The 25,309-nt window shown below is 37.0% G+C and overlaps 1 protein-coding gene across 1 annotated transcript; it reads right to left on the bottom strand.

Moving 5' to 3' along the window:
- Positions 1–20,572: 20,572 nt before the first annotated feature.
- On the bottom strand, positions 20,573–24,891 carry LOC120158875 (uncharacterized aarF domain-containing protein kinase At5g05200, chloroplastic-like). Its single transcript, XM_039169604.1, has 7 exons — positions 24,778–24,891; positions 24,097–24,291; positions 23,745–23,792; positions 23,537–23,665; positions 21,307–21,431; positions 20,813–20,885; positions 20,573–20,695 (listed from the first exon to the last, which is right to left on the bottom strand). The coding sequence occupies exons 1-7, from the start codon at positions 24,889–24,891 to the stop codon at positions 20,573–20,575; spliced, it is 807 nt and encodes a 268-aa protein (XP_039025535.1).
- Positions 24,892–25,309: the final 418 nt, after the last annotated feature.

The following is a 25,309-nucleotide window of genomic DNA, read 5'->3' as shown; positions in this document are numbered from 1 at the left end:
TGAGTCACCGACTATTAAAAGATATAAAATGATTATCATACTATTTATATGTTTCAAACTCCTCATTTTTCATTAAAGAATTGACGATCGTCTGAGTTGTATGTTAACTTGTTGACTGAGATATGATAAAATTATATTTTAATGATGTCTAGAAGCACCGTCATTAGTTTCAAACATTGGCTCGATGACATATTATTTCAAGCATTAACTCAACGAAATAATATAAACAGAAATTTGATCCACAAAATACAACCCAAATGATTATGTGATCAAATTTTATTATATCTCAGTCAATAAATTAACGTTTAGCTCCGTCAAATGATTATGTAGTCATAGGAAAGGAAAACACTATAAAAATACATAAAATCATATCGACAATGTCGCACTCCTTCTAGGCCTTCACAGCGTATTACCTCGAAGCCACCCTCGGTACAGGTTCGATACCAGATCTAGTAGTACCTTGGCTATGCTAATCGGAATGATAGAAACCACTTCTCGAGGATCCCCAACCCCTTTGAGCAGATGATATCGACCTCTGAATCGAGACTAGTGTCACACTCTGTGCCGTAAGAGAATCTCGAATGAAGTGGTCAAAAGATCCAAAACCAAAATAAGCCTTTAACACTTGATGACTCTCTCATTTATTTATGTTACCATAATGCATGCATCTAGGGCGAATCATGAACCTTACAGATCCACTGACAACTAATTGTTGGGGAAAATGGGTTATTTCCCACACGAACGTAGTTTTAAAATTGACCTAAAATGTCAAGATTAAAACCACCAAAGGTTGCACAGCGGATAAACCTGTCAAACTATTGAATATTGAAACACAATGGAAAAGAACCGAATAAAAAACAATAAAGGAGAGAACACACCAAATTTACGAGGTTCGACAAGAATATCGTCTACTCCTCGGGCACCACACCGGATGATAACTTCACTATATCGCCAATATTACAACAAATGGAATTCTTTAGAATTCCCAAAGTGGGAGAATGAAGAATACAAGAGGAAGAGAGAACTTGTTTTTGGGATGATTTCTAATGGAAATACTTAGGCCTATTTATAGTTGAGTTTCAAGAACAATATGTTCAAAGTTTGGCTACCAACCAAGATGAAATTTCTAATAAGTTGGCCACCAACCAAGATGAAATTTCCAACTTGCAAACTTAATTTCTAGACAAATCTAACAAATCTCCACCTTGGCTTGAAATTACCAGGCCTACTCAACTTCTTCAACTCCCCAAATTTGTAGTGCCTCTAATTGCGCTCACAAGCGCCACACACCCGAAGGTGTTCATACTTTCAGGATGTTAATCAAGTTCAAACATTGATTGAACTTGATTACTGTTACCACCTTGGTCATCATATCTGCAGGATTTTCTGATGTCGCAATTTTCTGAAGTAGAATCTTTCATTCTTCAAAGATCTCCCGCACAAAGTGATACCTCACGTCGATATGCTTAGTCCTTGAATGGTAGACTTGATTTTTCGCTAAGTGAATAGAACTCTGACTATCACAATAGAGACTAATGTGACTTTGAACAACTCCCAAGTCTTCCATCAACCCGTTAAGCCAAATTGCTTCCTTTACAGCCTCTGAAAATGCCATGTATTCTGCCTCTGTAGTAGACAAGGCCACCGTAGATTGCAATGTAGACTTCCAACTTACTGGGGCTTTAGCAAGAGTAAACAAATACCCAGTAGTTGATCGACGCTTATCCAAATCACCAGCATAATCGGAATCAACATATCCAACCATACACTGACCAAGTGCTTCATCCTGTTCAAAAACTAAACCAACATCCACGGTTTGTTGGAGATACTGTAGAATCCATTTCACAGCTTGCCAATGTCCTTCTCCAGGATCATGCATGTACCTGCTCACAACTCCAACTGCTTGTGAAATGTCAGGACGCGTACACACCATTGCATACATCAAGCTCCCAACTGCATTAGCATATGGAACTTTTGCCATATACACTCGTTCTTCGTTAGTTTTAGGAGATAATTGAGAACTAAGTTTCAAATGAGAAGCCAATGGGATACTTACATGTTTGGTATTTTCATTCATGCCAAAACATTGTAATACCTTTCTCAGATACTGCTTCTGTGTTAAACAAAGCTTCCCTCTCTGTCTATTTCTAGTTATCTCCATACCAAGAATCTTCTTGGCCTCACCTAGATCTTTCATCTCAAACTCTTGTAGCCATACTTCTGCTCCCTGGAAAGACAAGATCGAATCGTGCTACACGCAAAACGATTGATTGTTCCTCATTCTTTCTCCTCCATATATTCGGGCTTTTCTTCCTCAATGGCGATGTCTAGACCTTGTTGGAATAAAGCGTCTAACACCTCGCCTTGCCACATGCCAAAATGATCGGATCCATCGAACAACTCCACCGAGAAATTTGCATTTGACATCACCCTCCTCACCGGTCCAGATGAAGAGCTTGATGTCTCAACTGATCCGTATTTTGGCATTTTAATTTTAACGAACAATATTCAATATCACGAACTGTATCTTTTCAGCAACGGAACCACCAGGATAACCTCAACCGAAGCTCTGATACCAATTGTTGGGGAAAACGGGTTATTTCCCACACGAACATAGTTTTAAAATTGACCTAAAATGTCAAGATTAAAACAACCAAAGGTTGCACAACGGATAAACCTGCCAAACTATTGAATATTGAAACATAATGGAAAAGAACCGAATAAAAAATAATAAAGGAGAGAACACACCAAATTTACGAGGTTCGACAAGAATATCGTCTACTCCTCGGGCACCACACCGGATGATAACTTCACTATATCGCCAATATTACAACAAATGGAATTCTTTAGAATTCCCGAAGTGGGAGAATGAATAATACAAGAGGAAGAGAGAACTTGTTTTTGGGATGATTTCTAATGGAAATACTTAGGCCTATTTATAGTTGAGTTTCAAGAACAATATGTTCAAAGTTTGGCCACCAACCAAGATGAAATTTCCAACTTGCCAACTTAATTTCTAGATAAATCTAACACTAATCACTAAAGTAGATTCCAAAGGTCTTCTACGGGACTCAAACCTACACCTACGATCGAAGCTCTAACCTATCCTCCGACACTACGCAACTGAAGATCTCCATGATCCTTGAAAATCTCTAGCCTTTTTGGGGGAAGTCTGTTGTGTCCTCATTAGCTCAAAGGTCCCCAGACTCTACCTCACAAAACTACTCTTTAATTGGACTATCATATTCTATACCCTCTCAATTGCCTTAGCCTGATGGGTAAGCTCAACGAAAATCTTTGGTACATACCCTCTCTGAACCTCATATACCTCAAGTCCTCAGAAGCCACAAGCTCTGGTGCGTAACAGATCAAGCGTAGGAAGCCTCTTATACTAAAATATAGATCAGTGACCCTGCGTCAACTAAGCAAAATGCATCCATAGATCGTCTGTATAAGCCTCCCAATATATTTCTACCTGAACTCCAATAGAAAATACCCTCACGTGGGACGCTCAGGCTCTAAGCTCCATGATCTCCTACTAGTCTATAGCATCACCCTTCAACAGGGCAGTGATGCTTTCCAGATTTCTCTCGGAGGTGATATGCAGCTGGAAAAAAGGTATAAAAAGTCTCTTTAAGCTATTGGTCTGCAGCAATGGGGTCGTATTTCCTAAAACCAAGGAAATCTATCATCTAGTATCGATGAAGCCTTTCCATTAAAGACTTTTTTGGTGGTGCAAAAGGTGGGGTTGATGGTACAAGTGGGGTAGGTGGAACGACTAAGGCTCTGGGTATGGCGTGCTTAATATGCATACGGGATAGGGTCAGATATCAAAAAAAGGTTACCTCCTCAAACCCTGTATCTACTAGAATGAAATATTCTTTAGAATCCATAACGAACTCATCGCTGACATCAGCAGCCATAGAAGTTTGAATCTTGTCTTAAACCACATTACTAGGAGTGAAATCGTCTATCGTGACTCTGAAATTCAGAAGAAATAGAGGTTATTATCTCCATTCTAGATTTGTAAGTATTTTTGACACTCTAGAGGTATGTACGTTGCTAATACTTATCAACTCTAACTCACAGATCCTAGGAAAGAAAAACATGATTCTTTATTGCCACTAAATATTACATCTAAATCCAACTCAAAATCTGGAGGATCAAGTTATCAAAAAGAACCACCGAAGCAGCTAACCATATTTTAAAACAACTATCATATTCGTAATTTAAAACATAATTAAAAACATATATATTCATTTACAAAATAATGGATCTTCCAAAATTACAATCCAAATAAAAATATTAAGTATTTTTAAACATAGAGTTACAACTTAAATACATATAAGGTCATTGAATATTACATGCCCATTAAAAATTCAAGACGTACTCTGATCAATAGATCCAAACTGGAATCATGAATTGGTGATATCTCTTTTATCTGCCTTCCTAACAACCTACAAAAGGAAACTTATGAGTGTTCAGAATCATTAATCTTTGCTCGTTATTTCTTCGGTTTTGAGGAATTATTACTGCTAAATTGGTCGCGTTATCTTTGTTTTTCGTGCAGGTCCTTACTTTTCAGAATTAGTGACAAAACGGGCGCATTCTGCATTTTTTTTATTATTTGGTCACGGCTGGAGACATGGGCACGACTCTGGGCATGACGCGGTCTAACGTGGCAGTTTCTAGAAGGTTCAGTCAGCGACGGTTTCTAGAAGACTTCCTCCGCACGCCTTCTGGAAGATTGGCGAGCAGAGTTGCATTAGGAGACTAGTTTAAGTTTGAATTTAAATTAAAAAAATAATTATCTTTAGGATTATTTTATTTGTTTTCTTTGTTTATCCTTTAGGCTTTGAGAGGCTATAAATACCCACTTGGGGTAAGCCTAAACTCATCATTCGAATTACAATCTTCTTTTCTCTCTAGTTTTTATAAAAGTTTTCTCTTTTTACTTTTCAAGTTCTTTTCATTTTTCTTTTATTTTTCAAGCTTTGTTTTCAAAATGCTAAGTATGACTTTTGTCATGCTTAGCTAAACTTTTCATAAGCCAAGAGCTGTCGCGATGACTCAATTCCATCGGGAGAATTGAAACAGACCTTTAATATCTTCGGAATATCTCTCTCAATCTCTTCGCTTATTTTTCAAAATCAAAACAGTTTTCAAAATCAAAGATTGACTTTGGTCAAGAGGTTGTTGCGATTAAATGTGAGGGAGGAAGATTCGGCTTATAGAAAGTAATTCGACTTCCTGGAAACACACTTGGCGAGATAGCTTTGCCAAGAGGGAATTGAGATAGGAATTGACAGTTATTGAAGCAACAATCCGAGTCGGACGCCATGAACTTAAACGGTAATTGATCTACGACAATTGATATTGTTAGAATCAATTACCGAAGCTGAAATCAAAGATTTCCTTGGGTATTCGGTATATAAGATAGAGTCACGGGGATAGCCCTTGTAGACAAAATAACAGATGTGAATCCCGGAGGGAAAATCTTATTCGATGATCTAAAGGAAATTGAGTCAAAGCGAAGTTTGAGTCTACTTTTACCGTATTTATTCACAATCTTCATCTTCTTATTTTTACTTTAATTGCTTTTACTTATTTAATCGCTTTTATTATTTTAATATTTTCTTACCAAAATCCCCCCAATTTTTACTGTTTCACGCCAGACATAAATAAATCAGACTTAAATTTATAATTTTCTAAGTCCTTGTGAAATCGAATCTTACTTCTCTTTACTACGTATTTCCTTTATTTATTGATTGAGAATAAAGAATTTATTTTGACACCGAAACGACAGTTGTCAAATTGATGCCGTTGTCGGGGACTTCGCCAAAGTTACTAATTTTTGTTTGCTTTTGATTTATGACAAAGTCTAATCCAGGAGCATTAGTGGAGTACGACCCGGAGATGGAAGCCAAAGCTAGGAGACTCCACGCACAGATGCTTCGAGAAAGAAGGAGACAACAAACAAATCCAGAAGAAGAATCGAATTCAGGTAATATAAATCCGATGGCCGATCTTACTATCCGAGAGTTAACTGCGGCACCTACTGAACAAGTGCCTTTGAGGATTTATTTTTCCCAAGGAGAAACTCCGTACCAATTGAAAACTTGCCTTATTCATCTCCTCCCTACATTCTGTGGATTACCAAACGAGGATCCACACAAACATCTTAAGGAATTTCATATGGTATGCTCCAGCATGAGACCACAGGGAGTAACCGACGACCAAATAAAACTTAGAGCTTTTCCTTTTTCCTTAGACGAATCGACTAAGGAGTGGTTATTTTATCTTCCTCCTAATTCTGTTACTACATGGGCTCAAATGACTCGTCTTTTTCTTGAAAGGTTTTTCCCTGCGGAAAAAGTAAGTGAACTACGAAGGAGAATACTTGGAATCAAGCAGCTTGATGGAGAGTCACTTTACGACTACTGGGAGCGGTTTAAGAAGTTTTGTTCTAGTTGCCCACAACATGGGTTAACCGAACAAACACTCCTTCAATACTTTTATGAAGGATTATCTCCCCTAGAAATAAAGATGATTGATGCTGCCAACGGTGGAGCCTTGGTGAATATGACTTCTACTAAGGCTAGAGACTTAATATCGATGAAGGCCGCAAATTCCCAACAATTTTGCACAAACAATGAACCTTCTCGAAGGGTTCATGAGATAAGTTCATCTTTCTTAGAAAATAAAATAGACAAGTTAACTGAAGTCGTAAACTCTCTTGTTATAGGAAAGACAGGACAAAATTGATTATGTGGAATATGTGCATTACCTGATCATCCAACAGACGGTTGTCCACTGATTCAAGACGACGCAACAACTCAAGTCAATGCAGTCGGAAAATTTTCAGGACCTCTCCAAAGAGCTTATAATCCTTACGGTAATACATACAACCCAGGATAGAGGGATCATCCAAACTTCAGTTATGCTCAGAACCCGAGACCGAATCAAGGCTATCAAGAGAGACCTCCACAACCGCAGAAGTCATCATTAGAATCAATTGTAGAGAGGTTAGCACTTTCCCAGGAAAAATTTTAGAATCATACTGAAGCCCGCTTACAAGAGATAGAGAAGCAGATGAGCCAACTGGCTCAAACCGTAGGTCGCATGGAATCACAAGGTAAGCTTCCATCTCAAACTGAAGTAAACCCGAGGGAGAACGTCAGCGCCATCACTTTTCGGAGTAGTACAGTAGTGGCGCCACTTGTTCCATCAGATGAAGCAGTCTAAAAAGAGAAGAAGACTGACGATTCAAGATCCCAGGAGGAGAATAACGAAGAACAAATAGACGACCCAACTCCATCTCCCTATGACGTGCCACTGCCTTTTCCGTCGAGGTTAGTCAAAAGGGATAAAAAACAGAGGAAAAGGAAATATTAGACGTACTTTGGAAGGTGGAAGTTAATATACCTCTTCTTGAGGTTATCCGAAAAGTTCAAGGTATTGCTGATTTTTGAAGGATCTTTGTACGACTAAAAGAAAACTTACCGGGGTCGAGAAAGTGGATTTAGGTGCGAACGTCTCAGCAGTTTTCCAACGACCGCTTCCACCGAAGTATAAAGACCAAGGAATGTTTTCAATACCTTGTAACATTGGTGAGGTTAAAATCAAGCGAGCTATGTGTGATCTAGGTGCCTCTATCAATGTAATGCCCTTCTCCGTCTATAATTTAATTTTCACCAAGCCTTTGAAGGAGACGAGAGTTACACTTCAGCTTGCCGACAAATCAATTATTTATCTTGAAGGGCTCATAGAAAATGTTCTAGTAGAGGTAGAAGACTTAATTTTCCCTGTTGATTTTTATGTGATTGATATGAAAAATGATCGTAGTAACATTGGTTCTAAAATCCTCCTCGTTCGTCCCTTTCTGAGCACGGCAAATGCAAAAATTGATGTTCAAAGCGGTATTCTTACTATGGAGTTCGACGGTGAGATCTTAAAATTTAATGTTTATAAAGCAATGAGATATCCGGATAACGTTCATAGTATTAATTTTGTTGGCATTTTTGAACTTGTTGATGATAAATCTAACTTGGTTGATGATTTATGCAAGGGATCGGATGATAAAAAAGACGAAATAAGGGAGTTGAAAAATATTTCACTTGTTGATTCAAATTTGATCTTAACTCCTTTAAAAACTAAAGATTTACCTTCCTTTTTGCAGGCACCAAAAATTAAGTCGAAATCATCAAGGAGTCATTTGAAGAAATCATTTTTTGGTAAAAAATATGTTTTGACAGCCATTCTTTTGGACAAGATTTTAAAATTAGGAAATATCCGAAGAAATATTTGTGAGAATTTTCAAATTTCTCATAAGGAATTTATTATTTGGAAAAAACGAATGAAGTGGAAGTGTCTGTCACAGAATCTGTAGTCTGAATCAGGTCATCTAGCTAACGACGTTAAACAAAAGCGCTTCATGGGAGGCAACCCATTGTTTTCAATTCCGTTACATTTTTTATTTTTATCTTTACTTTTTATTTTATTTTATTTTTATTCATTCAAACATGTTTAATTTAATTTTTATTTTTATTTTACAGGAACCGAATATTTTTATTCAAACTTAAACGACGAGGATTTGCGAAATTATGATTCGAACAATGTTATTTCGGAATCTGTTAAGCAGTAAATAGTCGAACAAAGCATAAAAAAAAGGAGAAGCCCAGCTATGCACACCGTTTCATTAACGACGCACGTTAGCAAAACCCAAGGGAGGCTTGGCGCTCGATAGCAAAACCCAAAAACAAAATTTCCCCTCTTTTTTGTGATACATTCTGCCGCCCTATCTCTTTCCTTTCTTTTTTTTTTTGACCGTGGACCCTACCCCTTTCTCTATCACTTCACCATTTAATTTTAAAGTCCCCTTTATTCTCATCAAAACCAAATGTTATTCAAACCCAAACACCCCCACGCACAGTAGAACCAAATTAAACCCCAACTTCCTTTCATCTTCTCTAAACCGATCACCTTTAAAAAAACACATCCATAGTATCTTCTTCACCGTCATCGGCCTTCCTGAAATATTTCGTTCGTGCTAACGTGCTTCAACCCGTCCACTCCTCTCCACGATGGTGCACACAAGAAATCAGTCGGGCAACGCCACAACTCATTCGCCCGTCGTCCTTGGTGGACGTCGCCACCTCAATGTTTCGACTTTTGTTTCCATCACGAGCAATTCAGACTCCTTTTTGCCACCACCTGCTCCTTTTTCTATCGTCCACAACAGTCGATTTTGCCATCGTGTTCGATGCATTTGGCGACATCGGAAAATACTCTAGAGGTAAATTCTGATCCTATTTCCATTCAACTATTACTAATGTACCATCTGGTTTATGGTTTTACAGAGGATTTCAAAGCAGATTTTCCACCGTCGACACAACCTGACCATGCTTCAACTCACAACATCAAAATCGAGCTGCCTACTTCTTCGCCTTCCACCGTGGCCGTGGTCGACAGTAAATCCGGGGAGTATTCTATTCCTTCTTTTGCACTGTATTTTTTTTTTCGTTTTGAGGCAAAACGCTTTAAGTGAGGGGAAGTAGAGTGTATGATTGAATTTACCTTTGCTTGTCTTTATGTTTCAATGCTAGTATGTGTTGGTTCGATTTGTCAGAAATTTTATTGATTTTCTTTGTCTTGTTGAATATTTTTGGAATGCTATACTTGTTTGGGAACGCATGATTGTTTAAGTTAGGATGTTCTTGATAATGGATAGCATGAATTGTGATAAGTTGATGTTTTTGTGATATTCCATGACTTTGTTGGTTGCAATGTGATTAGCTCAATGCATGAAAACAATTTGGTGAGATTTGAGCCTTTATGAGCATATCATTTTTCGCTCTCATTTTGTTGGATTGAGTGTGTCAAATTTGGTATTGGTATTCTAGAACCTGCATGTTAAATACTGTCGAGATTACACATGAACATGATGCTTAAATATGGTTTGGGCACCTTAGTATTAATCATCCCGTTTCCCCACTAAATAGCCTACCCATGCATTTTCCCCTTAGTTAAACACTTTTGAGCCTATTCCCGCTTCTTTGTTTTCACCACATTTATAAACCCGAGCCTTTTTATTTTATCCCTCTTTTCTACCTTTTATAGGGCAAGTGAATAATTTTACCATTGTATGCTCCATTGAAAAAAAATGTTGAATGCGAAAAAAATGCTGTTCGAAAACAAAAGAGAGAGAAAAAAAGACATGAAAAAAATGGAAAACAAAACAACAAAAGTGTGAAAAAAAAGGAAAAAAATCAAATGCATTTTGTTTTTTGACAATTAGTCTTTTATTCTTGGTGTGCTTAATGTTTTAATGGAGTTGAGATTATCATTTGTTAGTTCCTTGCCTTGAATATTTAGCCATATATTTAGCTTTTCCCCCACATTTACCTAAGCCCCATTACAACCAATAAAAGTCTCTTTGATTTATGCATCGTGTTCTTATTAGTAGCAGAGATTTGATTTACTTACAGGCTTATGGTAATATCGTGTCGATTCTGACATTGAGAGTTTTTATACCCCAAACATATTGAGTGATTTGAGTGAATCCCGGTAAGGTGTTGAGTTATGAGCGTTGAGATTAATGAATAAATGGATGTTACAATTACACTTGACTTGTTCCAATTGGTGATGTTCAATTGATTGATTTCTTGACTTTAATAGTTATTGCGGTCTCTACCTTGCTTCCTTGAATGTGAAACTTGACAAAGAACGGTAAATAAAATTTTTGACTAGTTTGATTAATCATACTTGAGGACAAGCATTAGATAAGTGAGGGGGAATTTGATGAGTGTTCAGAATCATTAATCTTTGCTCGTTATTTCTTCGGTTTTGAGGAATTATCACTGCTAAATTGGGCGTGCTATCTTTGTTTTTGTGCAGGTCCTTACTTTCCAGAATTAGTGACAAAACGGGCGCATTCTGCATTTTTTTTATTATTTGGTCACGGCTGGAGACATGGGCACGACTCTGGGCATGACGCTGTTTGACGTGACAGTTTCTAGAAGGTCCAGTCAGCGACGGTTTCTAGAAGACTTCCTCCGCACGCCTTTTGGAAGATTGACGGGCAGAGTTGCATTAGGAGACTAGTTTAAGTTTGAATTTAAATTAAAAAAACAATTATCTTTAGGATTATTTTATTTGTTTTCTTTGTTTATCCTTTAGGCTTTGAGAGGCTATAAATACCCACTTGGGGTAAGCCTAAACTCATCATTCGGATTACAATCTTCTTTTCTCTCTAATTTTTATAAAAGTTTTTCTCTTTTTACTTTTCAAGTTCTTTTCATTTTTCTTTTATTTTTCAAGATTTGTTTTCAAAATGCTAAGTATGACTTTTGTCATGCTTAGCTAAACTTTTCATAAGCCGAGAGCTGTCTCGATGACTCAATTCCATCGGGACAATTAAAACAGGCCCTTAATATCTTCGGAACATCTCTCTCAATCTCTGCGCTTATTTTTCAAAATCAAAACAGTTTTCAAAATCAAAGATTGACTTTGGTCAAGAGGTTGTTGCGATTAAATGTGTGGGAGGAAGATTCGGCTTATAGAACGCAATTCGACTTCCTGGGAACACACTTGGCGAGATAGCTTCGCCAAGAGGGAATTGAGATCGGAATTGATGGTTATTGAAGCAACAATCCGAGTCAGACGCCATGAACTTAAACGGTAATTGATCTACGACAATTGATGTTGTTAAAATCAATTACCGAAGCCGGAATCAAAGATTGCCTTGGGTATTCGGTATACAAGATAGAGTCACGGGGATAGCCCTTGTAGACAAAGTAACCGTCATGAATCCCGGAGGGAAAATCTTATTCGATGATCTAAAGGAAATTGAGTTAAAGCGAAGTTTGAGGCTACTTTTACCGTATTTATTCACAAACTTCATCTTCTTATTTTTAATTTAATTGCTTTTACTTATTTAATCGCTTTTATTATTTTAATATTTTCTTACCAAAATCCCCCCATTTTTTACTGTTTCATGCCTGGCATAAATAAATCAGACATAAATTTATAATTTTCTAAGTCCCTGTGGAATCGACCCTTACTTCTTTTTACTACGTATTTCCTTTATTTATTGTATAAGAATAAGGAATTTATTTTGATACCGAAATGACAGTTGTCAGAAACACATTTGGAACACTGAGCTCACAAGTTCATTGCCACACAAATAGCTCTACTATACTATATTCATTCATTATATGAGCATGCAAACAAGTATATCCATGAACATATAAGAAAATTAATACACAAACATGGGTAGGCATCATGGTGTAGTCGGAGGGTCACTTAGTATCTCGAGAATCACACACCTCTATCCTACCCAAGGTACCCTAGATAAGACTCGAGTCACTTAACATCAAAATCTTCATCTAGAAAGGCCTATATATCTTGATACCTAGAACACCTCCGAGATCACATAGCATCAAAGCCTACATCCTACTAGTTTACTCATCGAGAGTACTTGGGACACCTTTAGGGTCATATAGCATCAAAGCCTATGCCTGAATAGCTTTTAAAATGCCTTAACACTAACTGAAACATATCCAGATATTACTATCAAACAAATGATCATCATGTACACATAATTAACTTGGGTGTCCTTATTATTTCCCGAGCATCACACAAAGGCTAGTTTTACGATATATTTCCTTATAAAATTCTTAAGCTTTGTTGTATTTATTATTATTCTCACTTGTAATATTATTAAAGAAGTGTTGACGGTCTTAAACCCCTTTTCAACCCCTTAACTAAAAGTTAGGATTCTTGCCCAAATCATTATGATGATACCAATACTAAACCCTTTTAGTATCGATACTGGCCTGTCAGTATCAATACCCACCCTTCGCATCAGTGCCAAATTTACATACTAGAATTTAAGAAATCCTTCTAGTATTGATAACCATATGTGGAGTATTGATACTTCTCTATTAGGTTACTGATATCATCTTGGTTATCGATACTAAATTTGGATTCAATGTTTGGAAAAATAATTCAGTATTGATACATTTACTTACAATATGAATACTTCCTCTTTGTATAGTACTGATCCTGAGTACCGATACCAAATTTGGCTATTGGAATTTATAACATGGCGATGGTACCAATACTCCACCCTTGGATATCAATACCCAAAGAATATTATTGATACCTTATGTTGAATATTTTATGAACAATATCGGTACTGTTCATCCAATACTGATACATAAACCCAAAATACTCATTTTTTACACGAATTTGACACCTCAATTAACCCTTAAGTCCCTTTAAGGACCTTAAATGTTATGTGAAGCTTCTGTGAGTCATGGAGGATCATAATAGGTCATTTGACATGCATTTTCAACCTCAAAAACATCTAAAGACATAATCAACCAAAAAAGCAGTCACATGATCAATGAGCTCATACAAGCAAGCGAACACACGTAAGGACCTACAAATGGTTTAGATTAGTTAGAAGTGAGTTACCTCACTCTTAAATTTAAATAAAACACTCTAAGTCACCCACGAATAAGTTTTACTTTGCCTTTTCTTTTGGAGCTCTCTTAAACTTCTTTTACCAATCACAAGAAAATAAGTTATTAACTTACTAGAAACCAGAGAATAGTAGAAACATGATTCCTAAGCTTTAGAAACTAGTTGGGAATACCTTTGAAAAACCCAAAACCCAACTTAAACCCCCACCAAAACCACCATTACTAAATATTATGATTAGGAGCTTAAATGGAAGCACAAGAGGTGATGATTTACTTTTCTTACCTTACAGTCCTGGAATAAGAATGAAGGATTATGGAGCTATCACCTTTAATCCACTATAAGAAAGATGAGAATGTTTCTTTTAAAAGAAGAAGAAGATAATAATGTGTAAAAATGAGATATAAAAGAATGATTAAAACTTTTTCCTTTTTCTTTATTCGATGACAACACACAAATTGAATAAAAATTACCCTTGGAGACAATTAATGGGTAATTTACACCCTTGGTCTTTCCTACTTTATTACCAAATAAAAAAACACCATTTTTAAGTCTAAATGGGCTCAAGCCCAAGCTAACTCAACTCATCTTGACACACTACAACAAAATAGAGTTTTAGCAGCGTTTTTAGTCCTATAGCGGCATTTTTAAGCGCCGCTATAAGCAGTCGCGACGATAGTAAAAACGCCGCAAGAAGCGTCGGCCATACCAACGCTGCTAATGTTAGCGGCGTTTGTGAAATAAAAACGCCGAAAAAAGTCAAGATATATAGCGGTGTTTTTGAAACAAACGCCCCAAAAGTTCAGATCTATAGCGGTGTTTTTGTATACAAACGCCGCAAAAGGTTGAGATCTATAGCGGCATTTTTGGATACAAACACCGCAAAATGTAAGATCTATAGCGGCATTTTTTGAACAAACGACGCAAAAAGTCATATCTATAGCGGCATTTTTTATACAAATGCCGCGAAAGGTCAGATCTGTAGCGGCATTTTTGGAACAAACGTCGTAAAAAGTCAGATCTATAGTGGCATTTTTGGATACAAACGCCGTAAAATGTCATATATGTAGCGGTATTTTTGAAACAAACATCACTAATTACCATTCTTTAGCTAAGAATAATTGATATTTTGCATATTTCATTTATGCTCTACATCACCTAAATTTAATATCATGTCATTTATGCTCTACATCTATAAATTGGATGGAGGCGCACGTTTACAATTCTCTCTGCGCGCACGTTAGCGGGGCTAATAGAGCCTGAGAATCTCTCCGTTGCCAGTTTCCTTGTCTTTGTTCATCGATTCGCTTCTTTAAGTTCTTCATTTACTCGTCTTCTTCTCTCTTGAAATGGATTGGAGAAAACTGTTCAGCTGTCAAGAAAATCAAAAGTTATCATATTTTCCCCCAAAATCGACAGAAAGTACTCCGATTGTCTGCCCTCTACCTGAGGTATTTGAAGCAGGAACAGCGGTCTGGAAATCATCACTGGTGGGACAATTCCTTGGGGCTCCACCAAATTTCACAGCTTTACAGAGGATCATTGAAGCCTTATGGAACCACCCAGCGAAAGGAGCACGAGTTTAGGTCAGTCATGCTGGAAATAATCTATACATTTTCTCCTTCAATACTGACTCTGCTAGAGACTGGGTCCTTGAAAACGGACCTTGGCACATTTTAAACAAGCCTTTAATCTTAAGAATTTGGGAACCTAACTTGCAAAGGCTTGATTTTGATTTAGCTCGATTGCCTTTATGGATTCATCTTTACAATGTGCCACTAGAACTGTATTCTCAAGAAGGTCTTAGCTATATTGCTAGTGCTCTAGGAATTCCAATCTCTATGGACTCTATCACAGCTACTAAATCTAGACTACATTTTGCAAAAGTTTGTGTAGAGGTCGATGCTAAGCTGGAGATTCCTGAATATGTTGAAGTTATACTTGCTAATGGTCATAATACACATATTCATGTTGAAGTCCCTTGGTTCCCACCTAGATGTAAAAAATGTGTGAAGTTTGGACATTCTGATAAGAACTGCACAACTCAACATCCAACAGCTCCCACGAAAATCTGGAGAAAAAAGACTGATGCTAACAAATCTGTTGATATAAAGCCTATTGAAAACTCTGAAGATTTACAAAACCCTAAACCAGACTCTCTTTATGCTATTGTTCTCTCTGAATCTTTTGACACTCACTCTGAAACAGTTCCAGTTAGTCACACTCATCCCCATACTGAAACAACCTCCTCTGTCTTACCCCCTACTGATGGAAATGCACCAGTTATTCCTCTACCTGGTAAATCTGTTATGAAGATTCTCAACCAGCCCTCATCTTCCTCAAACATAGTACAAGAGCCTTCTTCAGTTCCTAAAAGAGGTAGAGGTAGACCCCTCAAAGCCAAACCTAAAGTTTCCCTTAAAGGATCAGTAAACAGATTTGAAATCTTGAGCACAATTGATGAAAATTCCCCTAATGTTGAGGTCCAAATCAAGAAATCAAGGCAAGCTGCTTCTGGAGTTGCTAATCTTCTTAAAGAATTAAAGTCTAAAAAGAAAGAGAAACTTGTGAATGTTAAGTCTCCTGTGGAAATAGGAGGAACTTCCTCATCCCCTTCTCAATGATAATTTGCTTTTGGAACATACGAGGATTAAATAATCCTCATAAGCAAATAAAAGTCATCCAAAGAGCCAATCTTCATAAAGTTGAAATTCTTTGCTTGATGGAAACCCGTATTAAACCTGAAAACTCTGGAAAAATTCTGCATTCTAATTTTGGAAACTGGAATGTTTCTACAAATTATGATTCTGCCATTAATGGAAGAATTTGGTTGCTTTGGAAAAAATGAATTGACATTTCTCTCATCAATTCTACTGATCAAAGTATCACTGTCAAGTGTCATTATAACAGTTTTCCTTTCTTCATCTCTGCCATTTATGGTAGCAATAATGGCACAAATAGAAGACAGCTATGGCATCACCTTAGAAACCTTGATTCTCAAATCAATTCTAGCCCCTGGATTCTTGGAGGGGATTTCAATACCTTCCTCCATTATTCTGAAAGCTCTGATTCTGATCTTCTTGGCCCTTACCTTTCAACTGATATGAAGGATTTTCAAGAATTGACTCAGGACCTCCTCCTTCAAGATCACCCTTATTTTGGCCCTTCTTTCACCTGGTGCAACAAGCAAAAAGAGGCTTTCCTTGCAAGGAAACTTGACAGAGTTCTAATTAACTCTTCCTGGGCCACTACTTTCCAGAGATCTTTTGTTGAATTCTGTGCCCCTGGTCCTTCAGACCACTGCATGGCACTGGTATGGTTAAACAAAGAGACACACACTAGTAGACCCAAACCGTTCAAGTTCTTCAATTTCTAGTCTCATCATCCTTCATTCCTTGAAATTGTCACTCAGTCCTGGCAGCAACCTGTTCATGGCAATCCAATGCAAGCTTTGTTCTTCAAGCTTAAACGCCTTAAGCCTAGCTTACATTCTTTAAACAAGAATTTCTTCAGTAACATTTCTGCTAGGGTCAAAATCAAGAGAGCTGAGTTGAAACAATTACAGATCCAAACTCTTAAAGGATCCAGCTCTATTGTTGAAGAAATCAATGCTCAAAATGATCTTATTAACCTTGAAGAGGCTGAAAATCATTTTCTTAAACAGAAAGCTAAAATTAGATGGCTCAAAGAGGGGGACAAATGCACCAAGTTTTTCTATTCTGTCATTGCAACCAAAAACAAAAGAGACACTATTAGAGTTCTTATTAATTCTCAAGGAAAAAGGCTGGAATCTTATGATGAAATGGCTTCAGAAGTCCTTGAGTTCTTCAATCTTCAGCTAGGTACTGTTGATCCTAATGTTCAATAGACAGATGTTCATCTTTTGAATAATCTGCTTCACTATGACTTGCCTGCTGAATTTTCTAATGATCTTATCAAACCAGTCTCAAATGAGGAAATCAAAGAAGCCCTTTTTAATCAAGGAAACGACAAGGCCCCAGGCCCTGATGGTTTCACCCCCCTCTTCTTCAAAAAAACTTGGCTTGTTGTAGGAGAAGATGTGATTAAAGCTATCAGATTCTTCTTCCAAGAAGCCTTCATCTTGCCTGCCTTCAATGCCACCATAATTGCCTTAATTCCAAAAGTTCAGAACCCAAGCACTGTAAAGGATTACAGGCCAATTTCATGCTGCTCAGTGATATACAAAGTCATCACCAAAATCCTTGTTAAAAGGCTGACCATGCTACTGCCAGAAATTATTACTCCAAACCAGTCTGCTTTTGTTAAAGAAAGATCTATCATTGATAATACTCTTCTTGCACAAGAGTTAGTTAAAGGATATGGTAGAAAGCATCTGTCCCCAAGGTGTGCCCTCAAAATAGACCTTCAGAAAGCTTTTGATTCCCTTAATTGGGAATTCATTTCTACCTTACTCAAATCTACTGGACTGCCAAGTGTTTTCATAAGGTGGATAGAAGCCTGCTTCACAGAAGCTAGATACTCTATATCTCTTAATGGCAGTTTAGTTGGTTATTTCAAAGGTCAGAGGGGAATCAGACAGGGAGACCCTTTATCCCCTACTATTTTTGGGCTGGCTATGAACATCCTCTCTAAAACTCTGAATCTCGCGGCTGCCAAAGGGATTTTTGGGTACCACCCTAAATGCAAAAAGTTAGGCCTAACCCACCTATCCTTTGCAGATGATCTATTAATTTTTTGCAAAGGAAACCCTGATTCAATTACTAGAATTATCTCTGTCCTCAATCATTTCTATCACATGTCTGGGCTTAAACTCAATGTAAGTAAGATAGAACTCTTTGCAGCTGATATTTCCTCTTGGAATCTTCAAATTATCAAAAACATATCTGGCTTCAAAGAAGGTCTCCTTTCAGTTAGGTATTTAGGGGTTCCTTTAGTAACCAAAAAACTGTCTGAACATGACTGCCAGCCTCTCATTGAAAGAATTAAGCTTAAACTTCACCACTGGTCGAGCAAATTCCTAAGCTACGCTGGTAGACTTGAATTAGTTAAAACGGTCATGTGTAGTATGGCTAACTACTGGTGCAGGCAATTCAATCTTCCCCAAATTATTTTAAATCGCATTAATCAACTCTGTTCCAGGTTTCTATGGAAAGGAACTGACCAACCAGCCGCAGGAGCTAGAGTCAGCTGGGTTAAACTTTGCTGCCCTAAATCTGAAGGTGGCTTAGGCCTGAAAAACATCAAAGACTGGAACACAACATGCATGGTCCAGCTAATTCGCAATATTCTCGCAGGAGACGGGTCCTTCTGGGTCGCCTGGTTACATTTCTATGTAATTAAGAATGAAGATTTCAAAGTTATGGCAGGGAAAGTTTCCCATAGCTGGAGCATAAAGAGACTTCTGAAACTTAGATCCACTGCACTCCCCATTCTCAATGCAGGAACTAAAACTACTAGAGATGTTTGGGAAGCTGTTAGAGAAAAAAGAAACAAAGTTAATTGGCACAAAATCATTTGGTTCCCTTCTCACATACCAAAATTTAGTATGATCGCTTGGATGGCCATCTTGGACAGACTTCCAACTCGGGAAAGATTGTCTCGGATGGGCATTGTCAATGATTGTAGATGTGTGCTATGTAATGAGATTAATGAAACTAGGGACCAATTATTTTCTGAATGCAGCTTTGCTAAATCACTTTGGAGCTCCATTCTTAATCTTTCTCAACTGCATGTTCCACACATGACATGGGAAGAAAAGATTTGCTGGGCTAGTAAAGAATGGAAAGGTAAATCCCTTCTTACTACAATCTTGAAACTAGCTTGGACTTCGTTCATCTACTTGATATGGGAGGAGAGAAATAGAAGAATCTACCATCGTGGCTCCAGAGAAGTCGATCAAGTTCTGTCTTCCATCAAATAGCTGGTCCGAATACAATTTAGAGGCAAAAATATCAATAGAATTGATAATGTTAATTGTATTCTATGCTATTATTGGGGCATTGACTAACCATTTTTGTTGTTAGTATTTGGTTCTCCCTTTAGGGATGTTTGTTGTAGCAACATTGCTCTTTTGGAAATAAAAGCTTACTTATCCAAAAAAAAAAAAATAACAACCATAAATTTTAACAAAAAAATAAATTAAAATTTATAAACATTAAAATTAAATGTAATGTTGTTTGACATTGTTCTCTAGAATTTAGTCTAGGTTATTTCACTTTCAATTAAAAAAAATATTATTCGCTACAATTTAGTCTTCATTGCTCCGGTTCACCAAGATGAACTGGTAAAGACTGCTAGTGCTCATTTAACGAAAATAGAAACCTATATCACTATCAGCCTTTTTTTCTGATAAAAATAAAAACCTATTTAGAGGGAGAAAAACTTATTGACCAAATTCCCAAGTATTTTGCAACCAAAACTACTGAAAACAAGATGTTCTTTGGTGGAAAATATTTCTGAGGACAACATTCTTTAAAAGCAGCCAAAACATCAGTTTCCAATTCGTGCATTACTTCAATAGAGTTTATTCAATTCTATTTATAACAGAAATATTAGCTACAAGTTCAACCAACTGTTGGAATAGTTATTTCAAACCAATGCAATTATTAAGTATTAACCATGTTACTAGGATTTGAGTGAAGTGTCCGTCATGATCATGTTCTAAGTTTTCAATGCATTTTGGATGATCATATTTCCACTCATATCTGGATATGCATTAGACACAAATGTCGGAAGTACTTTTAAACTATGTTATTCGGACTTGAAATTTTACCATGTATTTGAGGATCCTTGAAGGTCACATCCCCATATCCATGTGTCAGAAACCAGTGCCAAACACTAGCAATTCCAGAACAAAAAGTCCGAGCAACATAGCTTCTAAAAATTGCCTATTATTCTTATTCTATTCAAAACACGAGTACCTATGTTACATGAATTCAGATGTTAGTCTAGGGATGTGTCTAAAATGGATATGTTCAGTTTTTTCTAAATTTTTTCATGTGCTGAATATGGTTACTTCAAGAAAAATAAAAAGACGAAGCGACATGGCAACCAACTGAATTTTGATTTGAAAGGTTACTAGAAGCACAAATAGAAACTCACAAGTTTACCTATAGCTTTCATTTGCTTTTACAGGATCATTATCAGCGACGGCAAGAACCAAATTAGCATATCCAAGCCGCAACTGGTTCGACAGATCCTTCACTTGCCCGTAGTCCAGTAAGGCAACCTAGCATGTGGACAAAAGGTAAACAGGTTAAAAAAGTAAGCTATATGGCAGAATATATACGAATACATAATGACAAAAATGGCTATAATAGAATTAAACAGATAAATTTCACGTTACGAAAATGCCAGGATCAGTAAGAAAGCAGTAAAATATGTTCATGATGATAAACAGCATAAAAAGCACCCGCCATCTAGAAAAAGACAATATGTTAAGAATAACGTACAAATTGAATGATTATACTGTTTTAGCAAAGAGGACAAATATATGGTTAAATAGATACGATGGTTGAATCTCTATCTTACTGTCGGTAAGATATGGTACAATCATGGTGAAATGATAAACATATGCAAAAGAAATAGGAGCAACTGCTAACAGTAAATGTTAAATGCTGAGGTGATATCATTATAAATAAGAGGCAACACGTGGATCGGACCCAAATGCTATATATGTAAACCTCAATGCAAAGTCCTAACACAAAGCAATGTAGACCCAAATGCAATGGTATATGCATACTCAAAACACAGCTAGGACAAACCCCTACAAGCAAGATGCAGAGTTACTGATCTATCGTTCAAATATGTCATTATAAGAAGATAAAAACAAGAACTTGCCTTGTAACCGAATCCTTGAGCACTCTCAGAACCATAACTGGAGATTTTCTGTTGTTATCGTATAAGAAACAGCGAATTCTATCCATAGCATTGGCTTCTCTTAGAAAGTCAAATTCATACCCAATCTTGAATAGCACAAAGGATCAATAAATAACAACATCCAAAAAGAACAATGAAACGCAAATCATGTGGAAGAATACTCTTAATTTACATAATCTAAGAAGTAAATAAAGCACAAGTCAAACCAACAAATAGATTATACCAACTTAATGGCTCGAGAACAACTGTCTAAAATGATTATAAATATCATTAAATGTTTTACAAACATGAATAAGTTGCATTTTCATCCGATAGTAGATTATGAACAAAACAATCATGAAAGAATGAATAACAACAACAACAACAACAACAAAACCCAATTCCCATATGTATGGGGTAAGGGGGAGGTAGGGTAGTAGGCTGCCCCCAACGCCAGGTTGAGAATAGCTTCCGTGAAAGACCTCCGGCAGTCAGAAAATTAAAAATATAGATAAAATGCAATGCATGTATAAATAATTACATAAATACATAGCTAAACAGTATTCATATGCAGTCATTAATATCATATGTGCTTCTGTAATGGGGAGTAATCCCTGCAAAATAATCCCTGCGAAAGAATCTCTGCATATAGACAGAAAACATAAGACCCGGCTAATTTTAACAGAGGAAACATGACGAGAATGATACACAGAAGACAACGATAGCAAGCCCAGTTCTAATCTTTCATAAATACCAATAACAGAAAAGTATAAAAAGTAGAAGTCATGGAAATTACTACAAATGCATTTAAAAGAAGACAAAGATGATACACCCTATAGGTGTGACCCACACTACTCGACTACCCTAGTCTTAAGCCTCCATAATTTCCTATCATAGGTCATGTCTTCGGTAAGGCCTAAATCCATCAAATCAGATCTCAAGCAGTCATCCCACTTCCGCCTTGGTCGTCCTTTCCTTCTGGCACCGTAGACTGTAATCGACTCTACCCTCCTGACCGCATCCGACGGTAGTCGCCTAAGGACGTGCCCAAACCACCGTAGTCTTCCCTCCCTCAATTTTTCGGAAACAGATACCACCCCTAAGGACATCCTAATAGCAGAGTTTGTCGTCATATCCCACAGAGTCCTACCACATGTCCATCGAAGCATTCTCATTTCTGCAGCCTCTATCCTCCTTACGTGATCCTTCTTGGGTGCCCAACATTCTGATCCATACAACAGCGCTGGTCTTATTGCCATTCTATAAAATTTTCCCTTAAGTTTTAGAGGCACCTTCTTGTCACACAAAACTCCAGTAGCGGCCCTCCACTTTAGCCATCCCGCCTTTATACGGTGTGTAACGTCATCATCTACACCCCCATCTTTATGTATCATAGACCCTAAGTACTTGAAACAATCCTTTGAGGGAAGAACGTGTCCTTCTATGCATACTTCTACATCTTCATCGTTTTGGTTCCCATTGAAGTTTGAACATAAATACTCTGTCTTTTCAATATTGATCCTTAAACCTTTATCTTCCAAAGCAGTCTTCCTGGTAGCCAGTCTACTATTCAACTCAGATTTTGTTTCAGCAACTAGGACAATGTCGTCAGCGAAAAGCATACACCAAGGTACACCGTCTGGTGTCGCACAATAGATGTCGTCCATAATCAAGGCAAAGATGTAAGGGCTAAGAGCTGACCCCTGGTGGAGTCCGATTTCCACTGGGAATGCCTCGGTGTCGCCAACTGTAGTCCTGACGTAAGTAGTAGATCTACAGTACATATCATGAAAGAATGAATAAAACCAATGATATTCACTAAATCAAGTATTATTTTGGAATATACAAATAGACCAGATGTACTAACTTGACATCACACCAAATTTTCAAATGACAAGTCAATAAGCTAAGCCATTCTAATAGAATTACATTCTGGTGATTAAAAATGATTAATTACAAATTGAATAATGTGATGAATCAACTCTAAAATCCCTTCAGGGTGATAATTGTTTTTCTCACCCTCAAGTATGATGGTCCCTTATTTATTGCTGAAAACCATACCCATCATTCATCAAACTTTCTCCTAGCCATTGTTATTAATTACTTAACACTGGAAAGAAAGTAAAAAAAGTGAAGAAGACCCAGAAACAGAAGAAATGGGAAAACAAGGATAGATGTGCTTTGAAAGGAATATCAATGTAAATATTGACACATGTTTTTCCATTTCCTTGGTAACAGAAAACAGATCAAATTTGATATATGTCTTTTGCATGTACAATGAAAATGCTTGCAAGTTACAGATGTCAGTCATCATCAGATCTTGGACTCCAGGATGTTGCACCTGCCATAAACTTTAAAGTTATAATCTCACGGACTTACCTTTGACTTCGGGCTATAATATCATCGTAAACGGGACTTACCTTCACAACAACATCTTCCACATCACCTTTGAGTCTTGCTCGATGAACCTAATTCAGAGATGAAAACATATTAGGTATATTCCATAGGATTCTCATAAGCAATATCCTACCAGTACGAATTAAGAGTTAAGCCAATGACTTAAAAATAATAATATACAAAATTATCAAAACGGTGTCATTAAAGCTAAATTGTGTAACAGCCTGTCATATTTTGGCAAGTGTTAAGCTTATTTAATGAAAATATATGTTCTTTATCCGTTCTAGTCTTCAAAAAGCTGCAAAGTTGAAAACATACCCTTCCCAGCCAACTCATTCAGAATTTCGAGCTATGTAAAGAAATGGAAAGTAGTACATGCGCAATTGAAGCCGAACCAAGAGGATTTACATCAAGCTTTTCAAAAACCTCGCCTATACTTCGACCCAACTCCTTCTCTAAAACAAGTTGAACAACATCAAATGGTGTTGTAGGGGCTTGATCACACAGAGTAACAAGCTTTCTCACCCATACAACTGGGGCTAGGTCTGGCTTCCCAATAATTTGAGAAACCTAAGAGCAAAGCATCCAACAAGCAATTAACGGATTTTCAATAAAATATGGAGATACTCTAAATCACTCTATGATTGGGGAACAAGTGAAAACAAAAGTGTGAAAGTAAAACAGGGTTTCAAGACGCAAAAGGGAACATAATCAAATAGGTACAAAACCATCCCTTGAATGAACTGAAAGAACACAAAGAAAAGACTTTATAGTTTTCCAAGAGCTAAGAATAGACCAAATCAACAAAAAAAGTAATCAATAAGATAACCAAACAGAAAATAAACTAAAGAGTAAAAAAGACAAAACCTTGAATTGAACAGTCACAACAAAACTCAAGACATCACTCTTCAATTTGCCAACATAGTTTCAGACATGAGCATGGAGATTTGATTGTCCAAGGAATATCTAATTACATGAAAGAACTTAAGCAAAATCCGAACTTAAGCAAAATCCGAACATAACTACCCGTATTCAAAATCCATGTCCTTTCAAAACAGTGAGGGAAGCGATAACAGTGAAGCGGTGGAGCTGAAATATTAAGAACTGCAAGGGATCACTACCATCGCCGAGGCCGGACATGTTGAAGTTAATCCCTTCGTTGTTGCTCATTGTGAAGGAATTGCATAAAGGAGAAAGAAACAAGCTTGATTTTAGCAAGAAAATGGGGATTCTAAAACCCTAGATACGATAAAAGTGAACCCTATATACGATAAAAGTGAGAGAAGAGGGGAAGTTAAAAGGTGAATGAGAGAGACGTTTATTTAAAAGGGGAATAAAAGGGGAATCTAAAACCCTAGATAAGTTCAAACAATTGCGGCGTTTATTTTAAAAACGCCACTATAAGTAAATACTATTACGGTGTTTGTATAAAAACGCCGCTAATGTTATAATCTGTTGCAGCGTTTATTGAAAAAACGCCACTATAGGTAAATACTATTGCGGTGTTTGTATAAAAACGCCGCTAATGTTATAATCTGTTGCAGCGTTTATTGAAAAAACGCCACTATAGGTAAAAACTATTGCGGCA

This window comes from Hibiscus syriacus, unplaced genomic scaffold (genome assembly GCF_006381635.1).
Source record: "Hibiscus syriacus cultivar Baekdansim isolate YM2019G1 unplaced genomic scaffold, ASM638163v2 tig00111331_pilon, whole genome shotgun sequence".
In the NCBI taxonomy this organism is placed as follows: domain Eukaryota; kingdom Viridiplantae; phylum Streptophyta; class Magnoliopsida; order Malvales; family Malvaceae; genus Hibiscus; species Hibiscus syriacus.
The sequence above is the reverse complement of the archived record's forward strand: the minus strand, read 5'-3'. Positions and strand labels throughout refer to the sequence as shown.

Bases quoted from the DNA above. Each gene is read 5' to 3' on its own strand.
- LOC120158875 (XM_039169604.1), bottom strand. From the start codon at position 24,891: ATGAGCAACAACGAAGGGATTAACTTCAACATGTCCGGCCTCGGCGAT. The intron at 24,292-24,777 runs GTTTTGAAAGGA...CTTTGCTCTTAG, and splicing joins CTGTTATCGCTTCCCTCACT to GTTTCTCAAATTATTGGGAA. The intron at 20,886-21,306 runs GCAAGTTCTTGT...GTCTTTTTCTAG, and splicing joins CTCAAGGATTCGGTTACAAG to ATGGCGGGTGCTTTTTATGC.